Here is a 24,669-nt window from a genome sequence, read left to right on the forward strand (position 1 = left end):
AAATGAAATATCAGTAGGCGACAAATGGCACCTCAACCATGTAATCACCCAAAAGAAGTTGTTCTGTCCATGTGCTATGTATTTAATGCTTTATTAATGCATCCTTTAAACAAATTCTGACTTAGGCTTGCCCCATGAGTGCTTTAATAGTTAGAGAGCAATGTACTGGAAATATTTAGTCTTGCTTAAATTACAGTCTTAATCTTGTCTGTTAGGCCTTGGCATCTGTACTGTGGGACAAATGAGAATTTCCTGCAGCTTTAAACACAGCCACTGAGAGCCATCAACTGTGTGGACTTAATAAAGACACCAACTTAATCTGAGTACTGAATAAGAAAAGACGAAAGAAAGTGCAATGCATGGCTTTATGAATTCATGTTTATATATATATATATTTTGTAACAAAAGCTTTTAATCACAGAAATATTTCACAGAAGACTCTTTTTTTTTCTTCATTTTTACAACCCAAAGGAAAAATCTGTCTATGTAACGTCACATACATACATTGATGCACCTTCTTACTGACACTGACCAGGAAAATAAAAGTATCACTGTACACCTTGCTTTCATACATAGTTGTACAAAAATTAATTGAAATAATCAATAATCATCACCAAAAGCAGTAACAAAAAAAAAGTATTACACAAAGGCAGTAAGAAAAATTATTACATAAAAACATAATTGAAATGGAGGTATGTGTGATTAATTGTTCACTTATTTCATTTAAATAATCTGAAATAATTATTGGATGACGGTATGTATTAAAGGCAATAAACCAATAAATCTATGCACATATAAAAATAAATGTTTTCCAAATAAGAAAAAATACATATGGTCTGAAATGGTAACTTCTTCTCATCACATTTACAACTTATCAGTGGCAGAAACTGTTTATTTCTATGCCTTTCATATAAAATGTTAGAAATTCCACAGAAATCAATGCCAGACTTTATTTGCAAGAATTAGACAGAATGATGAACTGAAAGCAAAAACATAAACCAGAGTAGCCAATATCAACAAATCTGTGCCTTAGGTCAAGCCAATGGCAAAACAAATCCTTTATTTTCCAGTAATCCATTAGAGAATTTGAAGGAAAAAGAGTCAGAGCTTAGAAGTTATTGATGTTTTGTTTTTGCTTCATAATGAAATAACCCTGTAAAAAATTTTCATTTATTATTCCTGTTACAGCATTCAGTGATGACATAGATCATTCCCCCGATAGCATAAGCATGCTATTTTAATATTCATTTGACTTTTGAAACTGTGTATGGCCAATAATACAAAAATACTAGCCATAGACCAGTAAGTCAGCCAGTCATTGGTTATCTGATTTATTTTTAAAAAAAAAAAAAAAGAAAGAAAGAAAAATGGGGAAAAATGCAAAAACAAAAAAGTGATTTGACAAAAAAGTAAAAATACTGTTTTTTTTTTAATACATTCACATTTTATTTTTTCACGTCTTTTTTCATACAAATGTATTTTAATCAAATGTGTGCATTTAGTCTTTTGTGTCATTTGTGCACATCCACTTGGTTTGAGAAAGAAAAAAAGTCTTATTTTCTCTGAGATTCTCATACATCATTCATGATTGGATATGAATCCACATCTGTTCTCAAATTGCAAAGGCAGTCAGCGAGTGCCTCAGGTTCAGGCTTCAGTGATGAGGGCCAGCCCTTGCTGTTGCCACTTCCCTCATTCATATGCTCACAATGTCAACCTGGAGTTTGTATTTTGATCAAATGGACAGAAGGACAAAATCATTAACATGGGAATTCATGCAGTACATATCCTTTCAATTTGGTCCTAGGAGTCCTTCTTCATTTGAAAAGTCAGCCCATTTGCTCTTATCCAAACAGGATAGATGCCAAAACTCTGGCCTTTTCTGACAAAAGACGAGTCAGAAGTCTTGGCCATTAATCAGACTGTACTTTCCATGACCCATTCAGAGCTGTCGAGTGTCCCTTTATCTCCTTCCCCCTCACTCTCGTCGCACTGCAGCAGCATGCCATTCACTGACAGGCTCCTTTTAGTCCAGATGTTGCTGATACGCTGTGGGTAGCTAAGGCACTGCGAAGCACCAACATCACCCATGTCAAAGGAGTGACTGCGCTTGGGCTTGCTCTCCAGCGGCAGCTTGAGCAAGCGGCCCAGCCTGGAGTCTCCACGGCCCAGCAGTGGCTCCTTGTCTGAAAGAACGTCCATGGCTGCCATGATGGCCCCTGTGGAGGAACGATTACCTGGATCCCTGGCTGGAGCTTTTATGTCCAGAGAGGCAAAAGCTCCAAGCAGGTGGTCTAGATTTGCCCTTGTTTTAGCTGGAGCGTGCTTCCATCTGTGAGGTCCGGTGCTGGACTCCGCGCACGGGTCGTAACGCCCCACCTTCTCGCTGCCAATCGAGTCTGTTGAGGAAGTGGAAGAGAGGCTGCTTTGCAAAGAGCCACACTTAAACTCTACAACCTCATCATGCATCACAACTACGGCTTTGGGGGCCGGAGGTGGAGGAGCCCCATTGACCAACTGTGCTGCCTGCATTCCACCATTGGTTTGAGAGTAAGTGTTGCTCACTGATACAAGCTTGGCGACTTGGGAAGAGCTACTCACTTTGTAGCGCACCATGAGGATGACAATGAAGACCAGGAGAGTCGCAACGATCACGCCGCCGATCACCAAGATCATAGTTCCCCCCAGGAACTGCCTGTGAAGAGACTGGCAGCGAGGGTAGTCGTCACGAGTCACAAACTGAACGCAGCCCACTATGTTGGTGGCGGTGAGGGTGGTGGCTGTGTCGTCCCAGATGGCTAGCACACACAGGTCATACTGCATCCCTGGCATCAGGTTGTTGACCACAAAGGCTCTGCTGGCAAACGGTATCATCCTACAAACAAGAATAAAAAAAGAACAAAGCTTTAATATCAGGCTTTGAGGTAAAGAGGCTAAACCAAAGGATATGCAATTTTTTTGATATTGCAAATAACCTCAAGTAACTAAACAAAACAGCCGATATCAAAGCTAATTGCAAATATGATGCAAATTTTATTGTTAATTTAATTGTTTAATTAAAACGTACAGTTGAAAGAATTAACAAAGAATTATTCACTGCAGCACTAAAGGCAAGAGGTCCTCAAATATGTCCAATGAAAAAACGTTAATAACTAGGTTCAATATAATAATAATATTTTCTTTAACTACTTTCTTTTTACGTCTGCAAAGGTTAATATAGCCCCAGAATTACAAAATAAAAAGCCATATATAGGTCATTTAACCCAGTAGCAAAAAAAAAAAAGCCTTAAATTATTAAAAATTTATAAAACAAACGAAGAAACAAATACTTTTTCTTTTTTTAGGTCATTTACCCCCAATTAAATAATAAAGTGATACTTTACACATTATACATACATTAGCATGGCATAACATCTGCATTCAAAGTGGTTGCTCTGCAGTGAAATGGAATATGCCACTGGCCCTCTAAAGCAAACTGAGACTCATTATTGTAAAGCATCATGTCTGCCAAGCTGACTATTTTGTGTCTTGAACTATGCATTTTGATGCTATTTACAGTTCTGTTATTGCCTCTTGCTTATATCATGAACTGTGATGAAGAACCAGTGGCATCTGCCAGCACTCTTTTGTGTACTCTTTGAGTTTCATAGAATTAAATGAATAAAACTGGAGAATTGCAGAGCAATTCAGGCTAAATAAAACATAAAGGTAATTCTCTCTCTCTCTCTCTCTCTCTCTATAAGACTCCTGGCGGGTGAAATATAAACAGATTTTTAATTAAAGCATAAAAGATTAGACAACTATGCCCTTCTGAGAGCTCTCCACACAAACAAAACAATTACATGAATGCATTTTTGCCTCATTTTCCAGGTGGATCTGTGATTTTACTCAGACTACAAGGCGAACTGATAAAAGGAAGAATGAAAAGCAGAACTAACTACATGCATGTGTAGTCTGACTTATGTACTGTTGGTAGTGTTTGAAGTTCCAGTTAAAATTAGGCCCTGATTTACAAAGATTAAAAAAAATAATAAGCACTAATTTGTGTGCACAGTCGGATAGATGGACTGTGCACGCAGTTACTTGGGTGTTGAAAGTGATTTACAAAGAATAATTGCATGAATGCTGTCAGGTGAAAAACAGAGAGATAAAACAATATTTAAATGAGGATTTTGCATGTGTTAACTGTCAGCTTTGGTGAGTTCAGATATCCCACTGGAATAAACTGAAGCTTGCTACACATAATGCATCAATTAATAGTGGTAAGACACTTCAAATAATTGCTCAAAATATGAAATGACCAAGAAAAGTGTTCTGTTTAACTGCTATTGACAATAGAAGTGTGAATATTGAAATGCTAAGGCATAATCCCCATTGTTAAATATTATACAATTTTGGCTTCAAATGCTGGTAATGCTTTTCCACAAATTTAGTACCTGCCCTTCAGTCGTATTAATTTACGTAAACAATTGCTGTTCCCTAAGTGACTTTTTGGGAAAAATTAATAGATTCTCATTAAGACTGCCCTGTTTTTAGCACATTCAGGTAGAAATGTCCCATATTAAGACAAACATGCAACATACATTTTTCTCTAAATAAATAAATAAATAACTAACATACAGGACTTGTTAGGAAAGTTTTTTTTTTGGGCAAGTGTTATCAGGTTTGCACAGGAACTGCCAGGGAACTGAGCCTCCAACTGCATGGTCTGTAAAACTTCTATATTTTTCAGGCCCATGGAAGTGTGAGTGTGATTTATCCTTCCTTCAACAACGCACTACAGCCATATCAGCAGAAGAACTGCAGTGTGACACATTGACTGTGCTATAGTCCCATTCTATGGAAGTCCATTATTCATCCAAACTCACAATTCTATCACTGGAGAAGATGCTGTATAATACAGAACCTTTGAAGGACCTTTTAAGTTTTCTTTTTTATAAGAGTTCCATACTGTAGCATCATTTATTTATTTATTTATTTATGTATACCCAACACCCCCACAGGCTAAATCCGTGGGACAAAAATTTTGTTCAATTGTCTAAAAACATATGCTTCTTTTGAGTTTTGTGATATTATTTGAGATTTGTGTGGTATAGCTTGTAGTGTGGAGTATTAGTGATTCATATCTCTGTGGCTGTTATGTAAATGGTCCATAGTACAGAACTATGGTACCCCATGAAAAGCATTACTATTAGACTCTAAAGGAGAATAATAATGCCTTGAAAAAGTGTTCATCCCCCAAAATTGTCACAACCTAAGATTTGTATTAATTTTTTAACCAGACACTAATTTTCTCAGTAAAAAATTCAAAACAACAGAAACCTACCGTCTAACGGTACTGTCTACTTTAAAAAAATCAAAATTGTGAACAATCTATAGGTATTCATCCACGTTTTTTAGAATTTGCTTGAGCCACCACTGTAAGGCCAGGGTGTAAAGTTGGTCCTACACCATGCATTGAGAGGAGATAGTTTAAAACTAACACAGTGTATAATTTTGTGAATGAACTGTATAATATACTGACTTAAAAGTTATATTTTTACCCTAGATAAATTTATCCATATCTTGGATTTTATACTGGTTTGCCCTTGTTCTGAGTTCTCGTGCCACAAATTTAATGCCATAAATAATTAAGGCCTGCATTTGAATATATAAATGTATAATGTGGTAGATGAGGTAATGCTACAAAATTTAGGCATATTTCAATATTGTAAAATTAACCTAAACATTTAATTTGGCAATATACTGAATTGTAGTCTGTTAGATAACAGTATAAATTATATTACATTATATATTCAAATATCCACTATATAACACATCTCTATACTGATTATATATATATATATATATATATATATATATATATATATATATATATATATATGTATATATAAAAGCCAGAGTGAAGTCAGAAGTCAGCATGACCGTTACATATCATAATTACATTTATGATAAAGTTGTGAAATATTTTATGGCACATATCATCTTGCTATAATAGTACTACTACTCCCTGAGGAAAGAGCTGACATAAAAATGCCTGACTTGTAGTCTTATAATCCATTCCTTTTATACAGAAACTGTTTTTCTGCAAAGTGTACACATGCACTGATCATACACTACTATGCACTACAAAAAAAAAAGAAAAAAAAGGCATTATAGCAACTTAAATAACTTGAATAAATGTTATCTAATATTTCTCATTATGAGATTATTATATATCAAATACCAAAACAAAGACCATTACACCTATTTCTAGACATACGTACTAATTTATTTGCTGTACTCTAATTTACTTATTCTACTGGCAAGATAATTTTGCTTCTTTCCAGAAAAGAATGCTTTGAGTAAGCAAAATGATCTGCCAATAGAATAAGAACAGTTCAAACAAGAAATTAGTATGCATATCTGGAAATAGGGTTCATAATCTTATATTTGTTTAAAAACAATCTAATAAAGAGAAAAATATTGTTAAATTGGCCTATATTCAATATGTTCATATTTTGCTAAGATATCATTTTTTGCATGGTACTTGCTGTCAGCTTCTCTATGATTGGATCCCTGATGTGTTAGGAATGCTACCTTGACTTGAGTTGTTCTGTGAACAGTCTCTTCACTAAGAGACTACTTTTTCAAGGCACTGTACTGTACCATTTTGTACTCTAATAAATAAATAAATAAATAAATAAATAATTTTATTTTTAAATTGCTTTAAAAATTGCTTTAATATTTTCCAAGTAAATTGTAAGCTGCTTCACTATATTTGTATGACATTTTTCTGTCAAATTTGTGTACTTCTTCACCTCACCCAGCAATCAACAGAATAAAAAACACTCTTTTGGAAAAAAAAGAGCTATTTGTTTGCAGTAATTCTGTATCACTATAGCATTAAGATATTAAAACAGCCTGTCGGATAACAAACTGACAGACTAGTTGCCTTCATTATTCTTGGGTAAAGAAAAGACCAACTAGCAATTAATCATACACAGAAAGGAATGAGCATATGTAATTAGCATGAGTAAACCAGTTAACTTCATACTGCAGAATGCTACAAACACAAGCTGACAAACTGAAATATGCAAATAAAAACAGAGATGCCTGTATTTTTCCCTGCAGACTGGATGGAACAGATGCGTAACAGCTGGTAAAAAAGAAAACAACATATTCTTTGGCTCTATTGCAGTTACTAATATATAGCCTATATCTTCGACACAGGGACAATTATATCATAAAGAATAGATAAAACGATTCACTGATATATTCCCTGAAGTTTATGACTGAGACATAAGTCAATGTATTTACACTTCACAGTAGCAGGATCTCAGCTTTTGCTATTCCCACACAGTTCTCATACAGTAGACCCTGTGATTTACATAACACTGACAGTAAACGTCCTCCACCACCCACTACCACTCCACCAGGTAAATATAGATTAGACAAGAGTACACTGTTGAAAGGTGACAGATTGCCAGTGGAGGTGACTAATTTAGAAAAGGATAAGTCGATAATATAAGGACATAATTAGATGATGTGTCATTACAAAAACAGAATATCAGCTTTGACGGAAAAAAAAAAACACTTGTCTGAGCCAGAGATCTAAATCATTCTTCACAGTGATAAATGAATTAAGAAGATAATTATTATCATAGGCCAAAACTGAACGCAATCAGCAGCAGTTGTTCCTAATTTAGTAACAACTACTGACCTTATGTTCACAGTAGCAAGTGACATAACTACAGATGACCCTTCATTCTGTATGTACGAGTGACACACAGCCATGATTTCAGACACAAGCACCAAAGGTACAGAGTAGCAGGCAATATTTGAACATTTTTTTTTTCTATTCTATGAAAATGCATATGATAATCAACAAATGCAAACAATTGGCTTGAATGATTTCTTACGAGCAATCCTATGCATATGCACTCACAACTTTAGTTCCTACCTACAATTAGTTCCCATTACCTGACAAAAACAGAAGATAAACTTATAACAATGGTATCCTCTTATCCTGTCATATATGACCTCTCAGAGATATTACAGGAAAAAAAAAGGAAGTAGCATAGATTCTAAAATTATGTAAAATTATGTTAAATATGTATTTTTTAATGTCTGTGTATACATTGTATAGTGAACTGTAGGCTATACATTCAGCTGTTTCTCAGTGGAACTAAAGAAACTTTGGACAGTGCAAAAGAGACAAAGTACAAGTGTGTGAATGTAGGGTAAGAATTATGAATATAGGATTGAGGATACCGAATAAAATGTTCAGCTGTTGAAGACCTATAATTACATTATGCATAATACTGTTTTGAGAATTACAGATCATTCATTGTTAGTGGTAAAAGCAGAAAATAGCTGCAAGAAAATGGGAATGATTTGCACTTAAGCATATATCTTAATTAGGATATTTTACTGACTTATCCTTATTGGATTTATACTATTTTAATTTCAGGAACTTTTCAGTCTTTTCAGCAATATAATAACAATAATAGTATATTATATTCAAATATACAGCTTTTTAGCCTAAGTTAGAATGGAAGGTGTGAATGGAAGACAGATGTGGAGGAATTATTTCCAATCTGATTAGTATTCACAAGTCATATGAGGGCAAAGACACTTTGAATGGTTACCTGTAAATCAGGACCTCATCATCTGAGCAGTTGTACTGGAGCTGGTACATTTTCACCTTGGGAGCTGTTTTGCTCACTGTCCACTTGACCAAGGCAGAGACAGATGTGACCTCTGACACAGATACCACCTGTTCTGGCTGGGGTTTGGTCTCCCCTTTGCTGGTTTTTGTGGAGCTGGTGATGTCAGACAGCCTGGACTTAGGCTGTGAGGTACGGTTCGTGCCATTGCTGAGATGAGGCAGCTGAATGATAGAGAGTTCAATTGAGGCTGTGGATTCTCCTGCAGCATTGGAGGCGATGCAAGTGAAAGTGCCATAATCCTTGGGGGTTGTGACCATGATGTCCAGGGTTCCATTCTCGTAAATAGTGGCTCGTGATGAATTACTGATAAGTCGGTCATCAGGACCCACCCAGTGTATGTAAGGCATGGGGTCACCCACTGCCTTGCAGCGTAGGCTGGCCGTCTGGCCTTCAAGCACCAGAAGTTTATGTGTATGCTGAGTAATCAAAGGTGGCTCACAAACAAACTCCTCCTCACGCACATACCAAAAGTACCGCCCCTTTAGATTAGGAGGAGATGCACAAGTCTCCATGTCATCCTCACGCTCGAGCCGTCGCAACCACAAAATCTCACAATTACAATGAAGTGGGTTTCCACTGAAACTAAGAGACAGCACAGGAGCGTACGGTGTACTCAGCACCACATTGGTCTGAGATCGTGCAAATATGGGATCTGGTGGAAGCTTCTGGAGCCGGTTTGATGTGAGGTCAAGCCTGGCCAACTTGTCCAAGTCTGTGAAAGTTCCCTCAGAAATGTGGCTGATGAGGTTGTGGTCAAGGCTGAGCTGGTGCAAGCTGAGCATCTTGCGGATGGCCTCCCAGGGTACACTCTGCAGGTTGTTGTAGGACAGGTCCAAATCCTCCAGTGTTAGCAGCAGGTCATCAAAGGACTCTTTGGAGATGTGGCCCAGCTGGTTGTTATTCAGAATGAGGTGCTGCAAGTTGACCAGACCTCTCAGAGCATCCGGGCCAAGCTCAGTTAGGCGGTTGGTGTCCAGATGGAGTGAGCGTAGAGTCTCAAGATCCACAAAAGAGAAAGGCTGGATAGAGCTTATGGTGTTCCGGGAAAGTGTCAAGTCCACAAGACTTGTCATGTTGACAAAATCCTGCTGTGTAATCCTGATAATGTAGTTCCCCCCCAGCCGCAGCTCGACAGTCCGACGGTCAATGTCGGGTGGGACAAAGAGCAGGCCTTTAGAAGGACACAGGGTTCCTAGAGACTCAGACAGGTTCTGGCAGACACAGTACTTGGGGCATGCAGTGGCTGTCATCACCGTACTTCCCAGAAGCAGGAGGCTGCAGAACACTTTGGCCATGGTAGATCATGTACAAAGGCCTGAAAAGGCAAGAAGAAAAAACAGGTCAGGTTGCCCTTACAAACACAGCAATTACATTTTGGGTCAATACCTCTGCAGAGCCTGCCTGTTAAAGCCAGGGATAGCACTCTACAGAGAAGGATCAAATCAATCAAGCTTATGTATAATACGGTGCATGTGCATACATCTTTCTCTTTTTTCACAGTGGGAAACAAAGAATACGTCATAGAGGTGTCATTTTCATCATATATGACCCATGTTGGATGATTCACTGGGTGGTGGGTGAGTTTTGTTGAAAAGATGATGAATCACTGACAATATTTCCTCAACCATTTCAGTAATGTATCATTACATGTTTTATGGATTTTAACTATATTTACATTATAATTTAAGATAATCCTGAGGGGTCCCCGTAGTTAACAGTTCACTGGTAAGGAGAGATAGACATTTTTGTTATATTTTACAAATTTGATGAGCGATCGGGAAGAGATCTAGACGCTTTAGACAAAAAAAGACAAAAAAAAAAACGCAAGCTTTTGTCTTAAATTTCAGCCAGTGATTCTGATGTGATCATTTTAATCATATTGTGCCATACTTAATGCTATTTGGTACACAAGAACCCTGGCATTCCACCTTTCAGACCTCTCTCTTTTTTGGATGATTTCAACACTTCATTCTTCATTCTCCAGTATCTGAATATTGGAAAACTGCTGCAGAATGAAACCTGTCAGGGAGTTGGAGGTGTCAGAGGAGTTTGAGGTTGTTACTATCTGTATCTTCTTGTGAATAACAAGCAATCTCCACACCCATCCTCCCATCATCTCTTTACATTAAGAAAATAGATGGGCAGTCTCACCTTTAGATAACATCCAGTGATTCCCCTGGACATTTTTATCATTAAATCCAGTTATGCCCAAACCCTAAATCAATTTTAATCAGCTTTCCTCTGGAATGATTTTTTAATAGCAAGCAGGATTGAAGATGCAGGGGGACTGCTCTGATGACTCTTAAATCCCAGTGGAGAAAAAGGCATTAATCTTGATACCACAGCCATCACCTATCACATTTTGAATGCATACAGTGGGTTTCCAATAACTCATAATTATGAGTGACATTTTGTGTGTGCCATCTTGAAGTTACACTGATGCTGCAGTGAAATAGATGCTGAGATTCAGACTATATGGATTGAAATAGTATGCAGAAATGAGCTATTTTGGGGGCGGGGGGTGGGGGGTACTAAAATATAAGTATTTCTCATATTGAAAAAAGAGGAATATCCCACAGTGCAAGTTTAATTCTATTGCTACAGAATTACATATGTGTAACTAGACTATAATTGGCCTAAAACCAAGGGAATAAACAATGCTGGAGAAATACTGTGAAGCAGCATTTGTGATTACCAAGACTACATAATCAAATCTGACAGAGTGAAAACAAATAAATTGAAAGACACAATAGATGAAAGGTTTCCAGTGGGTCTTTTTTAATGTTACATTTTACACAATCACTGTGTGCAGTCACATGTTTATGCCAGAGCTACATTTCGCTGCCAAGAGAATTCACATGGTTATGCTGTGACATGTCAAACGATGTCCTTTCAGAAAGTACGAAAATAGAATACTATCCTAAAAAAAAACAGCCAATTCCTGTCCTAGAACCTTCTGATATACACATTCATTTAGTGCACACCTCCTGTGACTACCAGGGTGAACGTTACTCATTTTGCTCACACATTTCAACTCGGCACGGTTCACCCCTCAGGACTGTGGGTGTTGCTCACCCAAGCTCCTGAATTGGCAGCTTGGTCTTGTGGTCATGGCACACAAATCGAAGGGAAAGTAGAAAAATTTCAACCTGCCTTCAGGGTATTGATGTGGCACAGCTGCTCTTGCTCGGGATTCATCAATGGTCATAATAAAGTTACTACAAGGCAAAAAAGATTGAAAGAGACACACTGTCTGTAAAGGTTCTTAGTCATACAAGAGTATCTTGAAGAAGTTACACCAGTAATTAGATTTTTAAGGCATTTTAAATTATAATAAGGTCCGCCTTTGAAATTAAATAGTGTTAAGATTATAATAATTGTAGTCTATATTTATGGAAACACTGAGACAAAGAAGTACATGAACAGAGCATGGCCCCACCAATAAAATTAATCACTTCCTCCTCATTGGTAGATATTAGATATTAACGTGTCTACTTAAGGAAGGAATAGAGACTCGTACAGTACAGGGAAAGTTGACTAAAAACACTTTAGCATTGCTTTTTATGGATGCTTCAATAGGAACTGTATACTGTAAGGATTTACAATTCCACTATCTAGTTTCCCACAAAAGAGTCTGGTTCCTCTCAAAGCTTCTTCCTCATGTCATCTCAGGAAGCTTTTCATTCCACTGACGCATCAGTCTTGCTCATTCAGGATCTAAATCTGCATTCAGATTTCTGTAACACTGCTTTGTGTCAATGTCTATTGTTAAAGTGCTCTACAAATAAAATTGAGTTGAATTACATTATGGTTGGTGCTTTACAATGCTTTGACTTTTTATTTCTCAACTATCAACAACGTAGCAGCAAGCTATACTGACATCCATTCTTCATTACTATGGCATTCTATCAATCTTTATTTGATAGTCAAGGATATTCAAGGCATAATTGTACCTTTTACTTGCACACTGTGACCCTTTCCGCACACCACAGATCAAATGCTATTGTGCAGCTTGACAAGATGCGTCAGTTACCGTGACAGACACATGATTTCAAACAGCCTGAGTGACTCACACAATTTATTCTCGCAAACTGAGCATCTAAGAAACACTGCAAAAAAGTTGTCTGCTCCTCTCTCTCTCTGATCTTTGTGTTTTGACATGTCAGTAATGCTGTGCGCACTAAGGGAACTTGAGAAATGAAAACGTGCAAGAGAGGATGAGCCCTGCTCTGACACAAACAGAAGAGAAGCCCACAGGGGCAAACAGGAAAAAAGAAAAGGAAAAATGTATTAAACAGTCTAGGCTGAAACAGACTAAAAATGTACGCAATACAATATGAATTTTTTAAAACATTTTTAGAAAGTTCATCATTTTTAATAACTCTATATTATGATCTATAGTTACTGTATTCAATTGCATTAGCCTGCATTTCACTCTGAACTCAGACTCCTTCCTGTTGTGTAAAATCATTGGGAGCGTGCTTACAGCTCAGGATATAAGTCATTTTTGACAGCTGAAACTTGATTAGGTTGAATGCAGCAAAAGCATGCCCTTTAGCAGGTCCGTGCCTCCCAGTCTCCTTTACTGCATTAGATATTCCCTCATAACTGCCTGTCAGTGTTTATCCCAATCCAATCAACTCATGGCACAGCTATCAAAGGCATACTTCACAAACTACAGCAGTTTGAAAATGCTGAATTCCTTGTTTTTAAAAGCTAAGCATGTGCGCATTTCAGTCTACATGTCTATCTGAGCAGAGCTTGGGGTTGTAGATGATCAAATAGAATAAGCACATCTAATTTGGCAAAGGTGCTGTGAAACAAGAACGTATAAAGATCCATAGTCTCTTGAAGGAGATTAACAAAGATGATGGGTACATTGAACTTATCGCTTTCTTTTTTAGTTTAGCTGTCGTGAAGGCCAAAAGCGCTGCAGTCACATGTAACATGGTGTAACATAAGAGCAACAGACAATTTAAAATTGAAAATTTTTTTAAAAAGACAAATATGCTGATACTGTATATGACTGAGAAGATGGCTTGTATATTGCCAATATAGTCCTAGTTGTAAAATATTGCAAATTTGGTAATATTTTTTTTCCACTATCATTATTGTGAAGCTTAGAAAATAGCATTTGATTCAGCATATCCTATTATTTTGTTTTATCAATATATCTGGTGCACGCATAACTTAATGTAGCCACAAGATATGAAACAAAAATCATCAAATTAAAAAGAATATGTGGGATCTAATTTATCATGCTCCCAATTCTCTCTTTCAAATTAACAAAATAATGCCAAAAATCTTGTTGTTCTTCTTCTTCTACTTTCGTCTGCTCCCGTTAGGGGTCGCCACAGCAGATCATTGGTCATTATTTGATTTGGCACAGGTTTTTAACGCTGGATGACCTTCTTGACGCAACCCTCCCCAATTTTATTCCGGTTAGGGATCGGCACTGGGAGAGCACTGTTGTGTGCAAACCCAGTAGCTGGGGTTGGTTCCCTTGGCCTGGAGTCAAACCCAGGCTGCAGTGCTGAAAGCACCATGGCCCAACCACTAATCCTCCAGGGACCCTAACAATATAATGCCAATATTTTTGTTATTTTGATGCAAGGTCTTGGATTACATAGGCGAATTACTATGTGCCTCATACTTCTAAACAGAGCTTGCAATACTGCTGAAGAAATAATGAAGAAAAGAATTGAATACTAGAAATATTAAGAGCACAGATTTTGAAAGGGAGAGAGTGAAAATATGTAGCCGACCATTTATCTTGTGGATCGGAGCCATTGTTATCGTCATCTCATTGACAAAGGTGTAATCCTGTAATCCATCAGGTAATTAATTTTCAGCTTGATAATATATGGGTAAGAAGCAAGCAGGGTAAGGTCAAATCAAGCATGGAATGCAGCAATTAAGAACAAATTAATGGGATTGGCAGAAGGGAAAATATCCGAATGAACATTATTGTCTACGTGACCAAATTTGCAGAACCTTAAGATACAAACTGCTGGGACTGAGGTACAGTAGAGCAAAGATTATAAGCAGGCCACAAGATCAAATCCCCAGGTCAAGAATAAGCAGCTCATCAATCACTCCACAGAAATGCATTGCTTGAAAAAAAATATCTACCAGTTTTCTTTCTGTAGTCCTTAGTAAGCACTACAGTTCTTTTTGCCGCATCCATCAACAAAAACCTTGGAGAAGACACACCGTAGGGGATACAGTGTGTCCATGGCTGAACTTTACCCATGTGCAAGCTGGATAATGAGATCCAATACTTGCAGCACTAAAGCACAGGGCATGATAGAATGGGGAATGGGTTGGTGGTAATGCAGGCAAGTAGGTCAGATTTATATTGGATCCCCAGAGTTTATTCTTATTATAACTTTGAATTTTCAATTCTGACTGGACTGAATGCAAAGCACAGTTTTATATTAAGGCACTCATTTTAATAAATGATCATTTCTACAGAAGGATCTTACACAGGGCCTTGTACGGTGGATGCTCCACATAAACAGATGTAAAAAAATTTAAATGTTGATATGGTATCATATACATATCGAGTATTCTGTAAGGAGATATTTATTTAGCATTTATAGAAGGAATCTCTAGAGTCAGTATTTTGTAACAGTCAAGGGTATCAGTGGAAGTTTTTACGTTTTCCAACATGGGAAAGTCTTCAGGATGGAAGGCTTTGAGGTTTCTCTGTAACAAGCTGCATTTATTTTGTCGTATTAACTTCAAGAAAAAGAAAAAAATCGAGGCGGTTTATCCAGTAGCTGCTATAGTGTAAGTGATAATAGGAACTTGTATAGCAAAAGTTCCATAACTTTTAACGTAATGATAAATCGATTGAAAATTGATTGTTCTTACATTACTTTTTAAAAATAGTTGGCAGATTGCTGTGCTATTAGAGGAATAAAACTGCTTCAGGATGTGTGCTTCTTGGAAAATAATTAACTTCCTGGTGGTAACGGGAACTCCACTTCGCGCCGGGGCACATCACACCACCCCATCATTGATTTTTAGGCAATAACAGGACATGATGTCATGTTTTATTTCTGACTTTACTGTCATTATATACATCTACTTCTTTCCATTTAAGGAGGTGCTTGAGTTTACAAGGGTAAAGTAAAGCGGCAACCTGGTGTTTTCCACCTCAGATTTTGAAGTATGCAATGACTTTAGCCTAACAATTGCATAAAGGACAAAACTGGTGACACAACAGTGAACACTTGAATACCCATTTGAATAGCCATTAACTGCTTGCTCTGATGCTTTGATTACATACTAGATAATGACTATTATTAAAAAAAAGATGAAGCTGTTTTGCTTGGCAATGTGGAAGAAGAAAAACAATTCACATTTTCTTAGATATTCTGTGCAGACTTGCATCTTATGGTTTATAAGATATTGATAAGATATTGATGGTTTATAAGATAATGCAGATAATCCACTTTACAGACATGTAGAGATAACAGTGTTGATCATATTTATCAGGCCAATACCAACAAGTTTAATCTTCTCCTACACACATTAAACACAGCCTAAGAAACCCAGGATTTGATGAGGAGTAGATTAGTGAGTTTCTATTTGATTGACTTCAAATCTCTTCACCTAAGCAAATTTAGAGGCAAGTGATCAAATGTTTCCATCAAATGATCACTGGCTTAATTGCAGACAAAACGCTCAATGAGGCTTAGAACTTTAGCTGAAGTAATTTGGACAGAGGAGCTGTGGAAACGGGAACTAATTTTTGAAGTTTGAGCGAACCACTGTAATTAGCTTTGTATGGGAAATCTTACCAAGACAGAGCTATGCACTCATTATCGAAGTTTTTCTCTCACAAACTTTTAGAGACCATTCATTTGCAAACCAGTATTGTAGAAAGAAAAAAAAAAACGTGTATACCACAAATCTAATTTCAAAACCTTTCATAAATTTATTGTGAACGTTCGGCCACATGTGTAGAAGGTATGACCGTTTTTTTAGCCATATATTTCATCAGCAGAGCTGGAGCATATTTACGTTTTGCTTGTGGTATCTGTAACAAGATCTGTAACAATTAAATGAACTTTATTTTAATATGAGTAGCCCAATTTGTTTCTTATTATTTTATTTACTGTATGTGTTTTTGCAATGACAAACTGAAAATTACTTGAGTACTTCACAAGCTTCCAAGCATAGTTCCAAGCATGTATATTTTATTCATTTCCATGGCTGAATATTTGAGAAATATCCTGAAGGTGTTAGAGATCTTTTTTTAAAATATACATTTTACAGAATTAGTATTTCTGTATCTTTGCCTGCACGGTTTATGTGCTTATTAGTATTCCAAGCTACAGTTAGGTTAAGCAGTGCATTAAGAATTAATCTGGCAGCATTGAGACTGCATGTTTTTTTTAATGGTGTGTACAACTCAAGCCGTTGAAGAGAAAACACCTCACAGACATGAATTAATTAATGAATTAATAATCACCTAAATATATTGGGATATAAAACATGCCATTTACGACATACAATGGATATAAAAAAGCTACATACCCCTGTTAAAATGGAAGGTTTTTGTGATGTAAAAAAATACAACATATAAAAATTAAGAGAAAAACAATCAGAAACATTTTAGGCAAAAATGGCAAAAATAAAAAAGTTACAATAACCTGGTTGCATAAGTGTGCACACCACTGGTGGGCTGTGTTCAGAATCAACCAATCACATTCAATCTCACGTTCAAAAGTAATTCTCATACAGCTATCATCAATGAAATTATTCTGATTAAATAATCCCAAATAAAGATCAGCTGTTTCTGTAGAATTTGCTTCAAATCTTCTTGTTTTCATCCGATTGCTGAAGCCATGGTCCACAAATATCTGACAAAGCCTGTACATTATCTCATTTGTTGAAAGGAATTCGATCAAGAGAGGGGTATAAAAGAATTTCCAAAACATTAGATGTACCATGGAACACTGTAAAGGCCATCATCAACAAATAGAGAAAATGGGGCACCACAGTCACATCACCAAGAACAGGACAAAAGGACAAGACAAAAACTTACCAGGGAGGCTGCCAAGAGACCAACAGCTACATTAAAGCAGCTGCAGAAACATCGGACAAGTACTGATTACTCTCTGCATGTGACAACATTCTCTCGGATTCTTCACATGTCTGGGCTATGGGGTAGGGTGGCTAGATGGAAGCCCTTTCTCACCAAAAACATCCAAGCTCAACTAAATCACCCCAAACCATGTGGCAAAATGTGTTATGGTCTGATCAGACCAATTCCAAAGGTTTAATAATTCCATAATTCCAAAAGGTATGTTTGGTGCAAAAAAAGCACATCACCAAAAGAACACCACAGTGCAGCATGGTGGTGGCAGCATCATGCTTTAGGACTGCTTTTCTTCAGCCACAACTGGGGCGTTTATTAAGGTGGAGGGAATCATGAATAGCTACAAATACCAGTCGATTTTAGTGCAAAACCTTCAAGTGTCTGCTAGTAAGCTGAAGATGAAAAGGAATTTCACCTTTTGGTACAACAATGACCCGAAGCATACATCCAAATCAACAAAGGAATGGCTTAACCAAAAGAAGATCAATGTTTCTGATTGACCTTGCCAGAGCCCAGACCTGAATCCAACTAAAAATCTGTGAGGTGACCTGAAGCGGGCTGTACCCAGGAGATGCCCTCACAAGTTGATGGATCTAGAATGTTTTTGCAAAAAAAGAGTGGGAAAATATCACCAAGTCAAGATGTGCCAAGATGATAGTTTAGTTGTATTAGTTTAAGGGTGTGCATACTTATTCAACTTTTTTCCCTAAATAAAGTTTCTGATTGTTTTTCACTTTATTTGTATACTTTGCAATTTCACATTAAAGGTGGAAAAAGATCTGACATGATTTATCTTGGTTTAATTTTTTTTACATCACAAAAACCTGACATTTTAACAGGCGTGCGTAGACTATTTATATCCATTGCATGCCTCAGTACAAGCAGATTTCATATCTGAGCTATTAGTTTTTTAATTGCAGTTGTCCCATGGACAAGTAGTTTCAACAACCAGAAAAAGAAAGAAGAAATACAGGTATGTTGAAATACTCACGAAACCAGGAAAAGGAAAGTGCAGCGTAAAGCTGTCATATAACTCTTCTGCTTACTACATGCAGTCACTTCTTGGCATAAAGAAGCTAGACTCAAATAGCTTGACTCAAATATCTTACATGTCATGCAAGGATAATGTGTTATCACATTACGTTAGCTATCACTTTTGAGCATTGCCAGTCAGGTTTCTGGGTAAACAAAACATGGCACTTGGCAAGCATGTTGCCCAGTGGGCTAGCTTTTATTTGCTCAGTTGCTCAGTGGGCTAGCTAAAGAATTCATTATTTGTTGAGCCCCCCTACCCCAACCCCCCCATTCATGCTACTGCTGGCCAATAAGCTATCATGATAATTCAAGACTGCTAGTGTAAAAAAGGAATTGGTTTCAGACAGGGAAAACTACAGCTCAGATTTCTACTGGAATACAAAGCATCATCTGAAATTAGTAGGGAATGTAGAAAAGCAACTTCCAAATAAAATTAGCTACGGTAGAAGAACTGAAAAAGGAAAGAAAAAAGAAAACTAGCTAACTAACATTAAAGAAATATGCTTTACTAGATACGTTGTTAGATGATAAACCTTTATTGGTAGATATTGTTGGAAAATGTTAGATAGATCACATCTATTGATCCACCGACATAACCAGCTAGCTTTCAGTGATTAACTGAGATTAACTCCTTTCAGTCTCATTTAGGGAACAACACCCCAGGCTTAGATAAATTCCATGGTCAATATTCTACCAGCTCATTTAAGGCTAGGATTCAAATGTTTTCATTCCACTTTGCCTTTCATTTTATCCCCCAAGCAGCATTTTTTTCATAACAAGCCCACCATAGAAAGGTCAGCTTTATTAAAAGCCCCTCATGCTGTCCAGCTTCCACTCCCACCTCTATTCCCCCCACAGCTGCCCTGCTATTTTCTGCTGCTAATCACTTCAACTCTCGCACACACAAACATGCGCTCAATCTTCTTTCTATAATGAATGTGTGGAAGACATCTCGCTTTTCCTTATCTGTAACTCAAGAAAGCCCTTCCAGGCCAAATAAAACCCAGTGGGACAGATATAATATGGAGAGGCAACACTGAGAGGATGGATCACTCATGGTGCACAAATTAATTTTTACCATAGGATGCAGAAGTTTAAAAAATTAGATTGCGCCTCTGTTCAACAGCAGGTTAATCAACCGATGGCTTGCAGCTTATGTTGCGTCTACATTCTTCTTATCTGCTGCCTTGTTTTTGTTTTTTTTTTCTTTTTTTGTTATGTGAGTGTCTGGATGTGTGTGGTTCACAATTCTATTAAATTGCAACATCGTTCCAGCATTTGCTTTTCAGCAATTAGACAATTCAACATCCAAAGCAAAACACATACACACACATTCATACAGTCGATTTAAACAGTCTACGCATCACGGTTAAAATTGCAGGTTTTTGTGCAGGTGAAACAAAGATTAATCATGTCAGAGCATTTTTCCACTTTTAATGTGATATAGCAGCCAACAAAATTCAAGTGAAAGAAAACATGCATTTTAGGGCAAAAGGAAAAAAGAAAAAACTTACAATAGCCTGGTTGCATGAGTGTGCACAGACCTTAACTAACACGCTGTAAAAGCACCCTTTTCTTATATTTTTGGCTAATAAAAACTACCAACTTAGCACATCTTGATTTGGTCATTTTATTCCACCCTTCCTTCCAAAAAAACGCTCCACATCTATCAAATTGCAAGGTGATCTTCTGCGCACAGCCCTCTTCAAGTCATTCCACAGGTTTTCAACAGGGTTTAGATCTGGGCTCTGACTGGGCCATTCCAAAACTTTGATCTTCTTCTTCTGAAGCCATTCCTTTGTTGACTTGGATTTGTACTTTGGATCGTTATCGTGCTGGAAGGTGATTTTTTTTCTTCATCTTCAACTGTCTAACAGAGGCCTGCAGGTTTTGTACCAAAATAGACTGGTATTTGGAGCGATCCATGATTCCCTCTAACTAGACCAGAGCCCCAGTCCTCTCTGAAGAGAAGCAGCCCATAGCATGATACCATGCTTCACTGTGGGTATTGTTTTCTTTGGGTGATAAGCTCAATGAGGCTGAAGTAATTTGGACACAGGAGTGGGAACAAATTTGTGAAGTTTGAGCAAAACACTGTAATGAGCTTTGTATGAGGAATCTTACCAAGACACAGAGCTATGCACTCATTACTGAAGTTTTTCTCTTACAAACTCAGGGAGGCCATTCATTTGCAAACCAGTATTATAGCAAGAAAAAAAAACCCTTTTGCGTACCACAAATCTAATTGCAAAAACTTTCATACGTTCAGTGTGAACGTTCGGTCGCATGGGTAGAATGTATGACCGCTTTTTTTAACCATATATTTCATCAGCTGAGCCTGAGCATGTTTACAATTTGCCTGTGATATCTGAATAAGGAAGACCTGTTACAATTATATTAACTTTATTTTTATTATAAGAGTAGCTCAAGTTTTTTGTTATTCTTTTTCGTTGTATATATTTTTGTAATGACAAACTGAAAATTACTACTTTGGTAGCTCACAATCTCTAAGCATTTATACTGTATTTTATTAATTTGCATGGCTGAATATTATATATATATATATATATATATATATATTTTTTTTAAATCTGTTTTACTTTTAAATTTGTGTTTGAATGTTGCTATTTAATTCTGAGCACAATCAAATGCCCCATTATAAGAGGGGGTGCACACTCATTCAACCAGCTAATTGTAAGTGTTTTCCTTCTATTTGTTTTTCACTTATCTTGGTTTTGTTTTTTTCACATCACAAAAACCTGCAATTTTAGCATGGGTGTTTAGACTTTTTATATCTACTGTAACTAAAGCGTGATGTCAATCCATTACTCAGTTAGGTGACATTTTATTTATTTATCAGCTCACCCTAGCCCAAATACTGACCACAGACTTTAATAATGAAAAGTATAATAGAACCAGTTGACATGACTTGACGAACCTCAAAACAGAAGATGAATGGCAGGTCTCTCTCTCACACACACACACACACACACACACACACACACGCACGCACAAACGGCCTGAACTCCCAGAACTCACTGCACGCTCCTCTACATGGACAGATCAGAGACCCACAATGCCCCTGTACTGTGCCTGTCTAGGAACCCATTACCTATAATTACCACAATTATCAGCCTTTATTCGGTTACTGCTCATTCTCTGGGATCATGCCCTTAGTTAAACGATGACTAATTTATAAACCTTACACAAAGAGCTCAGCAATGGTAATGCTATGTATTGACATCCTGAAATTATTATGTCACCAAATTATTCTTTTTCCATGACATCCTTATATTCTCTTAGCGATGATGGAGTATGTGTTTTTAGTATTAAGTACATTCAGTGAGACTCCTAGTCACAGTTATAATAAATAAATCACTCAAGAAGCACTCTTTCCCAGCATGCAACCCAGTGTTTAACCAGATAACCGTTCACACCTGGTATTTTCACGTGTCTCAGATGTCTTCAGTGACCAATTATGAATTTGGTCGGTAGCAGGGTTGCCAAACCTGCTGAAAGTAGCCTGATGTCACTTCAAAACCATACAAAAATACCAGCTAATACCAACACTCAAATAATGTAGAGCCTTTATTTAGCCATCAGACAGCATTTTTAATTAAACCATTGGACTTGAGAAAGCCATACTCATGCGGTCATCTGTCTTTGCAGAACTTTCCTCAGCTTATCAAACTCCACATGCTTTCAACAATTAAACAAACCACACATAACACATACAAAAGAGAGAAAAGTAAAAACTGAAATAAAATATGAGTTCCATTTAGTCAGTGGGTTGACCACAGTGCAAAGAGCTATAAACCTGTATATTTTGATAACAGTGGACCTTTATTGTAGTTTTGCATTTTGTATCCAGCAGACAGGAGTTTCAAGCTCAAGTCTAGAGATTTCTTTGCTGCATGGTTTCTGGCCATTTAGTATGCTCAACAGCTTTAATAATGCAATTTTGTCTTATACTTTAACAAAGCCTTTCAACAGCTCAATATGTGCTGCCAAACTCAAAATCATTTTTCTCTAAACCATATATACTATTTTAAAATTTTCATCTACATCAAGGCCATCAAGTAAACATCAAGACCATCATTGCAAAATGCATTGTAATATTCAAATGTAACATCATACATTCCTTCTTAATGTCGTTGTTAATCTTTCGGCTGCTCCCGTTAAGGGTCGCCACCACGGATCATTGGTCCGCATATTTGATTTGGCACAGTTTTTATGCCGAATCCCCAGTTTTATCCAGGCTTGGGACCGGCACTGAGAGCACACTGTTGCACGCAACCCCAGTGGCCTGGGGTGGTTCCCTGGGCCGCAGCAGTGAGAGCGCTGTGGCCTAACCACTAGTCCTCCAGGGACCTCCAGTACATCTTAAAGAAGTAGTATTAAACATATACTATTTCCGAAAATAGTTTTTTTTCATCAAGGTGCAAAAACAAATCTCATTTTATTACATATATGTGACATTGCTGTGAGACTGAGTAGACTACTTCAGTGTTTTTAAACAAAAAGAGATGGACATGCAACCTGGCTGCAAAAAGACTCGAGTAGCCTAGCAACTCAAGTCTTTTTGCAACCAGGGTGCATGTCCATCTCTTTTATAATCAGACTGAAGAATCTTATTTAGGAATTGGACTTACATTAGCTAAAATGCTAAAATGTACTCTAGATGATCCTTATGGCTCAGTGTCCTGTTTAACAATTACAACAAACGTGTCCATTATATGTAACATCTGAGTAAAAATCTGGCCTAGCTCTCTAGCCTTAGATAGCTGATTTCTTCATTCAGATTTTAGGTGAGGTACACAGGTTTGTTAAATCAATATAAATTTAGGCATGTTAGCTAACTAGCAAGCTAAGCCTGTTAAAATCTTAATTAGTTCCCTGATATGATAGTTAGTTATTTGGTTGAGATGGAATGGACACTGCAAAAATGGAGCTCCTCAGACCAATTATCTCTGCTAATTTCCTGTAACTACAATCATCTTCTGTTGACTTGGGAAGGTGTCTGATTTGATAGTATGCAGTAAAAAATGTTTTTAAGAACACTTTTCCAGATTTTACACCCAACAGCACAATGGGACATTTTAGAAAACAAATTTTGGCCTGCGCATAAAAATCATTGTAATCTCCCACTAAGTTTGTGCAACCAGGAGGCGCGTCTGATGTCAGAGTGACATGTCTCATTCGGGGGTCTATAAGTGATCCAAATAGCCAACAATCATGCAGTAAATGAGCAGAATTCATGTTAAGAACAGTAACAAGAAGCATACATATCGTAATAATGCAGGTAATATAATACATCATATGGCTAAAAGTATGTAGACACCTGTCTATCACATCCATATGTCTGTCTTCCCCAAACTGTTGCCACAAAGCTGGAGGCAGGCAATTGTCTAAAATGTCTTTAGTTCCCTTCACTGTCACTAAGGCTGCACACAAATTGAGGTCCATAAAGACAGAGTTTGCCAAGGCTGATGTGGAAGAACTCGAGTGGCCCGGACAGAGCCAGAGCCTCGAGTGGTCTGGACAGAGCCATGTTCCAAAATCTAGTGGAACGCTTTCCCAGCAGAGTGGAGGCTGTCATAGCTCTCTAAGGGGGACGACCAACTCCATATTCATGCCATGGTTTTGGAATGGGATGTTCAACAATTACCTGTGGGTGTGATGGTCAGGTGTCCACATACTTTAGTGTCCACATATAGTGTATATGAAGAAAGCTCAAGTCTGGTATGTATATCAACAGTGTGGCTGGGCAGTACAAAGCAGCTTATGATCTTACTTTTAATTTTAAATTTT

The 24,669-nt window shown here is 37.3% G+C and overlaps 1 protein-coding gene across 3 annotated transcripts in view; it reads right to left on the reverse strand.

Moving 5' to 3' along the window:
• Positions 1-372: 372 nt before the first annotated feature.
• LOC113544987 (leucine-rich repeat and fibronectin type-III domain-containing protein 2) overlaps positions 373-24,669 on the reverse strand; it is a 110,334-nt gene continuing 86,037 nt past the window's right edge. For 2 of the 3 annotated variants that reach the window (XM_026944081.3, XM_026944080.3), the window contains 2 exons: positions 8,631-10,026; positions 373-2,875 (listed from right to left, as the gene is read on the reverse strand). In XM_026944081.3, the coding sequence (XP_026799882.1) occupies positions 1,918-2,875; positions 8,631-10,006 (2,334 nt within the window). In that variant the 5' untranslated portion in view covers positions 10,007-10,026 and the 3' untranslated portion in view covers positions 373-1,917. The remainder of the gene's footprint in view (positions 2,876-8,630; positions 10,027-24,669) is intronic. The other variant, XM_026944082.3, reaches the window with a different exon arrangement.

The sequence above is a fragment of the Pangasianodon hypophthalmus genome, chromosome 10, assembly GCF_027358585.1.
Source record: "Pangasianodon hypophthalmus isolate fPanHyp1 chromosome 10, fPanHyp1.pri, whole genome shotgun sequence".
Classification (NCBI taxonomy): domain Eukaryota; kingdom Metazoa; phylum Chordata; class Actinopteri; order Siluriformes; family Pangasiidae; genus Pangasianodon; species Pangasianodon hypophthalmus.